Below are 13262 nucleotides of genomic sequence, written 5' to 3'. Positions count from 1 at the left end.
TGCTAAATGCAGTCTCATCACTAAATAAAATATTTTAGAAAAGCAAAATGTTCTAACTCATACCAACAAGATAGACAGTTAAATATTTTCTGACAAGTCCTTGTATAGATCTGCAATTACATTTTAATAGCAGTGGATGAATAAAACTACTGTTACTTAAACCTGAATTAATTCCCTGCGTCACGTACATAATCTTGTCCGCAGGCTCCACTTGACAAAACATGTTGCAGTGCTTCTTCAGAAACCTGACAAGAACATTAAACACTTTTGTGAAACACGTTGCATTGTTATATAATGCCAAAGGATTTAGACAAAGTCTCATGAAGGTTCTTGCAATTTATTATACTTCTGGTCATTTGTACACCATTTCCTACAGCAATTCAAACTAATATATCAACTTATATATAAGAAATACAAAACAAAGCAATAGCACAGACTCACTCCTAAATGGCACTTTTACAATTTCACAATGACAAGTATAATAGTTAATAGCTAACACTGTATTACATTGGCTAGCAAACCGAATTATAAAGTATGTTCTCCTCAGATGGCAGATGTTTTCATAGTCTCTTTCAAGTCTTTTTGTGTGATTCCATTTTTTACTTTATCAAAAAGCTGGAAAAGAAGAACATTTATAAATGACAATACACTGGTCTTTAAACATCACTGATCTATCCACTAAATAACTGCAACATTGAAATAAGTGTTCTACGTACTGAGATATATTTGAGCCAAACACTAACCTAAAAAAATTAATGATTTCAAAAAGAAGTTTGGTAACTTTAAACCAGGCTAAGTATAAAATGGTGATTGCGATTTTCTGAAAGTAAAGACAAATGCGCTGGTCATAACTTAATCTACAGATTTACTCAAAGGTTCATCACTTATATATGTAAATCAGTTCCAAAGATCATGACAACATTCCTCCTTTCTGCAGTTAAGTTGCAATTAATTGTAGATGTACAATGACACTTGGAATCTGATTGCATTTAGATTAGATTAGATTACTTACAGTGTGGAAACAGGCCCTTCGGCCCAACAAGTCCACACCGCCCCACCGAAGCGCAACCCACCCATACCCCTACATCTGCCCCTTACCTAACACTACGGACAATTTTTAAGCATGGCCAATTCACCTGACCTGCACATCTTTGTGACTGTGGGAGGAAACCCACGCAGACACGGGGAGAATGTGCAAACTCCACACAGTCAGTCGCCTGAGGCAGGAAATGAACCCGGGTCTCTGGCGCTGTGAGGCAGCAGTGCTAACCACTGTGCCACTGTGCCGCCCACAAATTTAATTGGTCACCTTGGTCACTAGAGAAAATATTTTCACTTGATGTTGTGACCAAAGGAATAGTGGGACTAGAACGATGACACATTCCTCCAGCTTCGGTCATAACACTATAGTGAGGTCAGGAGCTAAGTGATCCTGGAGGAAAACAAACTGAGTCAAAAAGTGTGGTACTGGAAAAACACAGCCGGTCAGGTAGAATCTGAGCAGCAGGAGAGTCGATGTTTTCAGCATAAGCATTCCTGTGGAAGAGCTTATGCTTGAACCATCAACTCTACTGCTCCTCAGATGCTGCCTGACAGGCTGTGCCTTTCCAGCACCACGTTTTGACTCTGATTTCCAGCATCTGCAGAACTCACTTTCTCCCGGAATGTAAACAGAGCAGATTATTGCTGAGCAGATTGCTATCTGATAGGATGGATACAGAAGTTGGCATGTATCCACAACAGATTGTCCCTCATGATGAAATCACCCCATAACTCCAACTCCTCTGTCTTTGGGTGTGAATTTTCACTTTGACAGCTGAGTGGTAGAGGATCAACCAGATGTTTTACATACTGCCAGATTCTAGTTCCCTTTGAAAACCAAACTTCACTCATAATGGAGTATCCTTGATGTTCAGTTTAAATGAATGGAAAACTGAACATGTTCTATTTCAAATCTACAATCTGCTTACCTGGTTTCTCTCTTGTCACAGATTCATGAGAAATCCTTTGGGCTGCACTTTACAGAGTTGAATTGTAGGGACTCAGCCAGTCAGGGAGGGATCTGGCAGGCTCCCACACAAATGGTGGAACTTAAGCTGATCTCAGCAATTCAGGCCCTGTCTGGAGGCTCACATTCAAATGAGAAGTTGGGGCTCAAGCCGGACAGGGAGTAGGTCATCGATAACCAGAACAGGAGTAGGTCCTCTGTTGAGTCAGTTGTGGCTGCACGGTGGGATGTCACAGGGTTGGTGTTCTAATTGGAGGGTTACCAATTCAGGGGGAAATTCAGGGCCTGGGCTGGCGGGGTTAATGTCTCAGAAATCTGGTTCTCAATGCAGACCAACTCCAACCCACTTATTTCTAACTGGAAGATGGAAGGAAGGCCAGAGACCTCATGGCAAGAAATCCAATACTCAGAAAACCAGATAACAGCTGTGAAGCTGCAGAAGTTAAAGTAAAGATGAAGCCTGTAGCCTCACTGTCACCCTTAAACTTTCACCCCACTTTGTTGGCCCATGTTGGTCACTCATCCGCCATCATATCCTCAGTACCAGTCAGAAAAAAAGAGGATTAGAGAGTCCACTTTAACTTAAGTTTGGACCTAAGTACTGCAGATATAAAATTCTCTCTTTTGTGTCCAAGCGTAAACCTGCCCTATAATATTCCTGATAATTTATTTCATGTCTTCAAATACTGGGTCTTCACTTCCACCCAAAAAATATAAAGATTTTGCAACAATTTGAATTTGAATGAGTACATTTTCATTCAGAAACATGTTAAAACTTAAACTGAATCTCTTATGATGCAATGGGGTTTCACTCGTCTTCTCCTTTTATTAAATGTTGTTGCTGGATAATGTGAAAGAACTGCAATTTCTTTAACAAGTTTTTCTCACTCGTCATTTACTGTAACTACTTCAAAGGGTGTACGTTAAGGTTATAACAAGTGACTGTACCTACCTGTAGGGATACCCATGATACTTTGAGCGGAATATTGACAGCAGCAAGCTGAAGAAAAAAACGACCAAACCTAATCCCACCAGGCAGATTACTGTAGGAAACAGACCAAAAGCACATCGGAATTGATCAAAGTGACTCAGTGCAACTTCAAAAGTGTTCATTTAAATACAGCTTGGTGACAATACTGCTTGTTTTCTTTAGCCGCTTTAGTCCACTTTCAATCAACCATTCATTATTTCAACTGTTCTGGAAGACTTATTGCTAAAATGTAATTTTCAAATGAGATTGGGTGGTGAAACCATTTGCAACTTCTAAATCTTTTCATAACAATCTGCTTTGCCGTTTCTGCGCCAGCTAGAGCTGTGGAGGTTTATCAGGTGTGAGGAAAAAAGACAGTGCAAATACAAAAATAGAAATTGCTGGAAAAACCTCAACAGGCCTGGCAGCATCTGTGGGGAAAATACAGAGTTAACATTTTGGGTCATGACCCTTCTTCAGAACAATGAACAAGACATTGCAAATTCTTTGCTGCAAATTTGTGGGTGATGCAACTCCTTAATCCAAAACACACACATTTATGTAGATAGTAGGGGAGAGGGTTGAACAGTTATCATATCAGTAATGTTGTTTCATGCTTCAGTGAACACAATTCCCATATCAAATATTCAGCATAATGGTACATAACTCACAGCAGACTGCCTTTGACTGTCACTAACTAACAGGTCTCCAACAAGCAAATGGGGTCTTGGGAGACTTGTTAATTTATAATTGCTGAGTTGAAAAATAAGACACTGAGACAAAATGTTTATTAAAGAGGATAGTTTTGAGGAGACTTTAAAGTAAGAGAATGAAGCAAAGAGATAGAACACTTCCAAAATTATTTTTTAATCCTCTTTCCATATCATAGACTGGGGGCTTTGACAATTTAACCTGTTATGGGAAATAAGGAAATGGCAGAGCAGTTAAACAGATATCTTTCATCAGTCTTTGCAGTGGAAGATACTTTGAATATCCCATTAATACTAAAAAATATTGGAGGAGGAATAAAGTACCATCATCAGAGAAGGGGTATTAGACAAACCCATCAGACAAAAGGTAGGTAAGTCCTATGGCCCATGATGCTTGAGTCCAAGGATCTTAAAAGAAGTAGCCACAGGGATATTGGATGCATTGGTTATAATTTCCCCAAACAATGTTGGATTCTGGAGAAGTATAGGAGGGTGGAAAACTGCCAAATGGCACCCTTATTCAGAAAGAGAGGGAGACAAAAAGCAGGTAACTGAAAGCCAATTAATCTGATATCTACTATTAGAAAAACATTGGAATCAATTACAAATAAAGTAAAACCAGCACATTTGGAAAATCATAATCTAATCAAGCAGTCAGCATGGCTGCATAAAAGAAAAACTGTGTCTAGCTAACTTATTACAGTTTTTTTTAATCCAAAATTGATAATGGGGAACTAGTAGATGTGTTGTATCTGTATTTTCAGAAGGTATTTGACAAGGTACCCCACAAAAGGTTAAGTTATAAGATAACAGCTATAATATATTGGTGTGGACAGAGGATTGCTGGAGATACTCAGCAGGTCTGGCAGCATCTGTGGAGAGAAAGCACAGTTAATGTTTTGGGTCCAGTGACTTTTCATTGGGACAGTTCTGAAGAAAGATCGCTGATTCAAACTTTATCTCTGTTTTCTCTCCACAAATGCTGACCGACCTGCTGAGTTTCTCCAGCAATTTCTGTTTTTGGTTCAGATTTCCAGCATCTGCAGTTCTTCATTTTATTACAGAGAGATAGTCATAGGTTAAATAAGTGGGCAATAACTTGGCAAGTTGAGTACAATGTGTGAAAATGTAAAGTTATTCAGTTTGGAAGGGAGGACAAAAGAATATAGTATTATTTAAGTAGAGAAAAGCTGCAGAAGGCTATAACATGAAGGGACCTGGGGGTACCTGTACATGAAACACAGTAAGTTAGCACACAGATGCAGGCAGGTAATCAGCAAGGCAAATTGAATGTTCATCCTAATTTCAAGGCAGTTGGAGTATAAGAGTTTTGAAGTCTTGCTGCAATTGTTCAAGGTGCTGATGAAACAACATCCAGGGTACTGTGAGCAATTTGATTAGATTAGATTAGATTAGATTACTTACAGTGTGGAAACAGGCCCTTCGGCCCAACAAATCCACACCGACCCACTGAAGCGCAACCCACCTAGACCCATTCCCTTACATTTACCCCTTCATCTAACACTACGGGCAATCTAGCATGGCCAATTCACCTAACCTGCACATTTTTAGACTGGGAGAAAACCGGAGCACCCAGAGGAAACTCACGCAGACACAGGGAGAACGTGCAAACTCCACATAGTCAGTCACCTGAGGTGGGAATTGAACCCTGGTCTCTGGCGCTGTGAGGCAGCAGTGCTAACCACCATGCTCACCTTATTTAAGAAAATATATTATTTCATTGGAGGCATTTCAGACAAGGTTTACTTGGATGATTCCAGATATGGAGGAATTGTCTTATGAGCAAAGATTAAATAGGTTGGGACTCTATCCACTGGAGATTACAAAAATGAGCAGTGATCTTATTGAAACATGTAGGATTCTTAAAGGGCTTGACAGGTAAATACTGAGAGGATGTCTCCCCTCATGGTAGAGGCACCAATTTAAGCCTGAGATAAGGAGGAATTTCCTCTTCCAGAGGATTGTGAGCCTTTAGAATTCCTTGCCACAGAGAGATGTAGGGGCAGAGCCCTTGTGTACATTCAGGCTGAAATAGACAGATTTTTGATCAGTAGGGGAGTCAAGGGTTAATGAGAAAAGGCAGAAAAGTGGAGATGTTGTTTTAATGCTTGCATTAGTCAGGAGGAGACTTACAGTATGCTTCAGGCAGTGTGATGCATAATCTTACAATGCTATGCTCTGGACAACTGGAGAATGTAAGAAAGAGACATGCTGGATGCTGATGAAATGGGGGAATGGGAGCAGTGTTCTGAGGGGGAAGATGATGTCATTGAGCAGGAGGAATGTTACCTTCTCCATGATAGAGGGCAGGTGCTGCATGCTAATAGGACTTGGAAACTTCTTTGAAAGTACAAACAGCCAGCAAATGATGACCACAGAAAAGAGGGAGAAAATAAGGCATATAAATAAATAATTCATATAAAAATAGACAGTATGATTCTATAAAAAAAGAGTCCAATATGAATATAGGCTTCTCACTGATTGAGGTTGGGCAAATAATGGAAATCCAGGAAATAGCAGACAAGTTGAATAAATATGTGGCATAAGTCTTCATCATGAAGGGCATAACAGAATTCCAAAAATACTAAATCTAAAGATAGGAAGGAGACAAATACAGTAACGGGTGCTAGGAAAGCTAATGTGGTCAAAGACCAAAAAGTCCTCTGTTGGCTGCATTTCTAGGGTGTTGAAGGAAATAACTACAGAGATAGTGGATGCACTGGTACTAATCTTCCAAGAACCCTTAGATTCTGGCGGATTTGAAAATTGCCAATTTAACATTCTTACTCGAAAATGGAAAAAGACAAAAAAACATTGGTTACTAAAGGCCAAGTGGCTTCATGTCTGATATTGGGATGTAAAAGGACATATACATGAGATATAAATGATGTGATCAAGCTGAATCAGCATGGCTTCACAAAGGGGAAATTGTACCTGACAAATTCATTAGAATTGATTGAGAAGGTAACAAGCAAGATAGATAGAGTTGGACCAGCTGTTGTAACATATCTGGATATGCAAAAAATGTTTGATAATACTCCATGTAAACTTTCTTAATAAGATAAGCTAGCAGTGTTGAAGGTGGTACATTAGCATGGAGAGGATTGGCTAACTAAAAGAAGACAGTGAAACCGTACCAAAAATGCCCTTTTTTCAAAATATGGTGAGATTCTGCCCTTTTATCTTCTACACAACTTAGGTACTGACTTACCTTTGTATTGTCAACATATTTGGCTAATATGATCCATGTCATTAATGTGCATTTTAAATAGTTAAAGCCCCTGCACTGAATGTTATGAAACTCCGCTAGCTACAGCTTGCCAATGTGAAAATGGTCCCTCAACTTTCTGTTCCCTATTCATGTGTCAATCCTCTATCCAGTCTAGTGTTACCTCCAATACAATAAGCTTTTCTCCTGTGAATATAGTATACTGAATGTGATTTGATTTGTGCTTGGATTGCAAGTTCTGCCGATAAGGCCAGGATATATTGCTCATCTCTTTAGTTGCTCTTGAAAAGATGATGGTGAACTGAAATGAGAATAAGCACTTCTTTGGAAGGAGTGTTTGTTATCCTGGATAATGGGAAGTGAGGAGATGAAAGAACTGGTGTTAACTGTCCTGCTTTTTTATCAGGTGTAGGTGGAAGGCAGGGTGGACAGGTTATTGGGAGTAATTGAAGAATGGAGCAGAGTGTTGCAGAGAGAGCAGTTGGAGGGGAACAAATGAGGACATTGGTTTGGTGGTCGTCAAGAGTGTGGTGCTGGAGAAGCACAGCAGGTCAGAAAGCATCTGAGGAGCAGGAGCAGGAGCAGGAGAATGGACGTTTCAGGCAAAAGCCCTTGATCAGGAATGAGGGGCTCATTCTTGATTAAGGGCTTTTAGCTGAAATATCAAGTCTCCTGCTCCTCGGATGCTGTCTGAACTGCTTTGCTTTTCTAGCACCACACTTTCAACTCTAATCTCCAGCATCTGCAGTCCTGTTAGTTAAAAAATTACTTCGTGTTTTTTTTTGTGTGTACACATCAAGTCCTTACTTAGGGTAAAAAAAAACTATTAGCAGAGAGGTATCAGAAGGTATTCTAACTCATACTTGTACAAAGTAAGTAATTAACTAACTAAGCAGAGATGGCTGGGCAGGTGATGTGCTGTTGCTGTATGATGTGGGAGCTGGCTGATCCCATTGTGAACGGCAGTGACCACATCTGCAGCAAGTGTTGGTTGCTGGAAGAACTCCGGATCAGAGTTGATGATCTGGAATCTGAGCTTCAAACACTGCGGCATATCCGGGAGGGGGAGAGTTACCTGGATGCTTTGTTTCAGGAGGCAGTCACACCTGGGAGATTAATTAATTCACACTCAGTTAGTGATCAGGCACAAAAGAGTGTGACTGTAAGTGAGGCAGGTAGGGGGAACCAGAGTTCAGGAGTGGAGGAGCCTCAGCCCTTAACCTTGTCCAACAGGTACGAGATTCTTGCTCCCTGTTCGGATGAGGAAAAGGGCTCTGGACAGGATGAGCCAACTGACCAAGGCACCATGGTGCAGAAGGCCATTCAAGAGGGGGGAGCTAATAGACAAGTAGTGGTTATAGGGGACTCTATAATTAGGGGGACAGATAGTATCCTTTGCAAGCCGGATCGGGAGTCTCGAATGGTGTGTTGCCTGCCCGGTGCCAGGGTGCGAGACATCTCTGACCGGCTTGAAAGGATATTGGAGCGGGAGGGGGAGGATCCAGTTGTTGTGGTCCACGTTGGTACCAACAACATAGGCAAGACTAGGGTGGAGGACCTGTTTGGGCATTACGAAGCACTAGGCAGGAAATTGAAGCACAGGTCCTCAAGGGTCATAATCTCCGGATTACTACCCGAGCCACGTGCCAATTGGCATAGGGACAAGAAAATTAGGCAAGTAAACACGTGGCTAAGGGATTGGTGTGGGAAAGAGGGATTCCACTTCATGGGGCATTGGCATCAGTTTTGGAACAGGGGGGATCTGTACCGTTGGGACGGTCTCCACCTGAACCGATCAGGTACCAATGTTCTAGCGAAGAGAATAAATAGGGTGGTCAGTAGGACTTTAAACTTCTGAGTTGGGGGGAAGGGAAAGTGAAAGCGACAGGGCGTATGGAGGTAAATGGAAAGATAAGCAGCAGGATAGCATGTTTCCAGGCGGATTTAAAATTGAGGCAGACTGAGAATGCAGAAAAAAGCAAGGATAACTTAGGACATATGACTTCCAACATCTCTAATGATAAGGAAGTTAGCATTAAGGCACTTTACCTGAATGCTCGTAGCATTCATAACAAAGCCGATGAACTAATGGCACAGAAAATAGTGAATGATTATGATGTAGTAGGCATCACAGAGACTTGGTTACAGGGGGGTCAGGACTGGCAGTTAAACCTCCATGGTTTTTCAACTTATTGAAAAGACAGAGAGGTGGGCAGAGGGGGTGGGGTTGCCTTGTTAGTTAAGAACAAAATTAAATCTATGGTATTGAATGACATAGCGTCGGATGATGTGGAGTCTGTGTGGGTGGAATTGAGGAACCACAAAGGCAAAAAAACCATAATTGGAGTTGTGTACAGACCTCCTAACAGTGGTCAGGACCAGGGACGCAACATGTACCGGAAAATAGAGAAGGCATGTCAGAAAGGCAAGGTTACATTGATCATGGGTGACTTCAATATGCAGGTGGACTGGGTAAATAATGTTGCCAGTGGATCCAAAGAAAGGGAATTCATGGAATGCTTACAGGATGGCTTTTTGGAACAGCTTGTCATGGAGCCCACAAGAGAGCAGGCTATTCTGGACCTAGTGCTTTGCAATGAACCAGACTCTATAAAAGATCTTAAAGTAAGGGAACCCTTAGGAAGTAGTGACCATAATATGGTAGAGTTAAGTCTGGAGTTTGAAAGGGAGAAGGCAAAATCTGATGTAATGGTGTTACAGTTGAATAAAGGTAATTATGAAGGCATGAGTGAGGAACTGACTAAAATAGACTGGAAGCAGAGGCTAACCGGGAAGACACTAGAGCAAAAATGGCAGGAGTTTGTAGGTATAATTGAGGACACTGTTCAGAGGTTCATTCCCAAGAAAAGAAAGATTAACCGGGGAGGGATTAGACAACCTTGGCTGACAAAGGAAGTCAGGAAATGTATTAAAGAAAAAGAGAGATCCTATAAAGTGGCTAAGAACAGCGGGAAATCAGAAGATTGGGAAGGATACAAAAGCCAACAGAGGATAACAAAGAGTGTAATAAGAAATGAGAGGATCAAATATGAAGGTAGGCTAGCCAGTAATATTAGAAATAATAGTAAAAGTTTCTTTCAGTACATAAGAAACAAACGACAGGCAAAAGTAGACATTGGGCCACTTCAAACTGATGCAGGGAGCCTAGTGATGGGAGATAAGGAAATAGCAGGAGAACTTAACAAGTACTTTGCGTCAGTTTTCACAGTGGAAGACAGGAGTAATATCCCAAAAATTAAAGGGTGTCACGGGGCTGAGTTGAGTATGGTTGCCATTACGAAAGAGATAGTGCTAGAAAAGTTAAAAAGTCTTAAAATTGATAAATCTCCTGGCCCCGATGGGATACACCCTAGAGTTCTGAGAGAGATTCCTGAGGAAATAGCAGAGGCATTGGTTGAGATCTTTCAAGAGTCACTGGAGTCAGGAAAGGTCCTGGATGATTGGAAGATGGCTGTAGTAACCCCCTTGTTCAAGAAAGGATCAAGGCAAAAGATGGAAAATTATAGGCCAATCAGCTTAACCTCGGTTGTTGGTAAAATTCTAGAATCCATCATTAAGGATGAGGTTTCTAAATTCTTGGAAGAGCAGAGTCTGATTAGAACAAGTCAACATGGATTTAGTAAAGGGAGGTCATGCCTGACAAACCTATTGGAATTTTTTGAAGAGGTAACAAGTAGGTTAGACCAGGGAAACCCAGTGGATGTGGTCTATCTGGACTTTCAAAAGGCCTTTGATAAGGTGCCACACGGGAGGCTGCTGAGCAAGGTGAGGGCCCATGGTGTTCGAGGTGAGCTGCTGGGATGGATTGAGGATTGGCTATCTAACAGAAGGCAGAGAGTTGGGATAAAAGGTTCTTTTTCAGAATGGCAGCCGGTGACGAGCGGTGTCCCGCAGGGTTCGGTGCTGGGGCCACAGCTGTTCGCATTATATATTAATGATTTGGATGAGGGAACCGGGGGCATTCTAGCGAAGTTTGCCGATGATACGAAGTTAGGTGGACAGGCAGGTAGTACTGAGGAAGTGGGGAGGCTACAGAAGGATCTAGACAGGTTGGGAGAGTGGTCCAGGAAATGGCTGATGGAATTTAACGTGAGCAAGTGCGAGGTCTTGCACTTTGGCAAAAAGAATAAAAGCATGGACTACTTTCTAAATGGTGAGAAAATTAATAAAGCCAAAACACAAAGGGATCTGGGAGTGCTAGTCGAGGATTCTCTAAAGGTAAACATGCAGGTTGAGTCTGTGATTAAGAAAGCGAATGCAATGTTGTCTCTTATCTCAAGAGAGTTGGAATATAAAAGCAGAGATGTACTACTAAGACTTTATAAAGCTCTGGTTAGGTCCCATTTGGAGTACTGTGTCCAGTTTTGGTCCCCACACCTCAGGAAGGACATACTGGCACTGGAACGTGTCCAGCGGAGATTCACACGGATGATCCCTGGAATGACAGGTCTAGCATATGAGGAACGGCTGAGGATCCTGGGATTGTATTCATTGGAGTTTAGAAGATTAAGGGGAGATCTAATAGAGACGTACAAAATAATAACATGGCTTTGAAAAGGTGGATGCTAGGAAATTGTTTCTGTTAGGCGAGGAGACTAGGACCCGTGGACACAGCCTTAGAATTAGAGGGGGTCATTTCAGAACAGAAATGCGGAGACATTTCTTCAGCCAGAGAGTGGTGGGCCTGTGGAATTCATTGCCACGGAGTGCAGTGGAAGCCGGGACGCTAAATGTCTTCAAGGCCGAGATTGATAGGTTCTTGTTGTCTAGAGGGATTAAGGGCTACGGGGAGAATGCGGGCAAGTGGAGCTGAAATGCGCATCAGCCATGATTGAATGGCGGAGTGGACTCGATGGGCTGAATGGCCTTACTTCCACTCCTATGTCTTATGGTCTTATGGTCCTCACATTCAGCTAATGGTTTGGTGGCAGCACAATGCTGGTGAAATGGTAAAGAATGACCTGTTGAATGTGGAAGCTGATGGGGTGTGAGGTGAGCACAGCAACCCTATTATGATTCCAAAATCGAGGGAAAGGAGTGACAATAAAACAGCAGGGAGTGGAATGAATATGGACTCGGACTCTTGGGAAGGATCTTCTGGGGAGAAATCCTTAGTTGAGGAGAAAAGGAAACATATTAATAATATTTGTACAGAACTTCCATGATCAAAACATTTGCAAATAAGTTGAAAAACCTGGGAGAATGGAACATGGTTGTACGGGAAGTGTGATGAAATAAAGTAAAGTCAAAGGCCTTATTTGCATCTGGTACACAATATTTCAAACAAAAATGATTTCATTGTCCTGCATTTTTCATGATATTTGTTTTACAGTTTTCTACAAACATCTTGGATAAAAATTTCAGTTATAAGTTATTAAATGTTTTATTATTTTGCACAGAGGCTTTTGGACATCAATATTTTTTAAATGTTCGTTTTGAATGATCATACCCACATTGTTCAAATGATTACATAGAGTCATAGAGACGTACAGCATGGAAACAGACCCTTCAGTCCAACCTGTCCATGCTGGACAGATACCCCAACCCAATCTAGTCCCACCTGCCAGCACCCAGCCCATATCCCTCCAAACCCTTCCTATTCAAATCCTCCAACCATGGCAATATCCTTGTAAGTCTTTTCTGAACCTTTTCAAGGTTCACAACATCTTTCCAATAGGAAGGAGACCAGAACTGCACGCAATATTCTAACAGTGGCTTAACCAATATCCTGTACAGCCACAACATGACCTCCCAACTCCTGTCCTCAATATTCTGACCAATAAACGAAAGCATACCAACTGCCTTCTTCACTATCCTATCTACCTTTGACTCCACTTTAAAGGAACTATGAACCTGTATTCCAAAGTCTCTTTGTTCTGCAACACTCCCTAGGACCTTACCATTAAGTGTATAAGTCCTGCTTTCCCAAAATGCAGCACCTCACATTTATCTGAATTAAACTCTACCTGCCACTTCTCAGCCCATTGGCCCATCTGGTCAGGATCCTATTGTAATCTGAGGTAACCTTCTTTGCTGTCCACTACACCTCCAATTTTGGTATCATCTGCAAACTTACTAACCGTACCTCTTATGCTCACATCCAAATCATCTATGTAAATGACAAAAATGCAGAGGACTCAGGACTGATCCTTGTGACACTCCACTGGTCACAGGCCTCCAGTCTGAAAAACAACCCTCCACCACCACCCTCTGTCTTCGACCTTTGAGCCAGTTCTGTATCCAACTGGCTAGTTCTCCCTGTATTCCATGAGATGTAACCTTGCTAATCAGTCTCCCATGGGG

At 41.7% G+C, this 13262-nt stretch overlaps 1 protein-coding gene across 2 annotated transcripts in view; it reads right to left on the bottom strand.

Moving 5' to 3' along the window:
• Positions 1-323: 323 nt before the first annotated feature.
• tusc3 (tumor suppressor candidate 3) overlaps positions 324-13262 on the bottom strand; it is a 387960-nt gene continuing 375021 nt past the window's right edge. For both annotated transcript variants that reach the window (XM_072569980.1, XM_072569989.1), the window contains 2 exons: positions 2961-3051; positions 324-615 (listed from right to left, as the gene is read on the bottom strand). In XM_072569980.1, coding sequence (XP_072426081.1) covers positions 600-615; positions 2961-3051 — 107 coding nt within the window. In that variant the 3' untranslated portion in view covers positions 324-599. The remainder of the gene's footprint in view (positions 616-2960; positions 3052-13262) is intronic.

This window comes from Chiloscyllium punctatum, chromosome 1, assembly GCF_047496795.1.
Source record: "Chiloscyllium punctatum isolate Juve2018m chromosome 1, sChiPun1.3, whole genome shotgun sequence".
NCBI lineage: Eukaryota > Metazoa > Chordata > Chondrichthyes > Orectolobiformes > Hemiscylliidae > Chiloscyllium > Chiloscyllium punctatum.
Note: the sequence above shows the minus strand (reverse complement) of the source record. Positions and strands in the feature narration are given on the sequence as shown.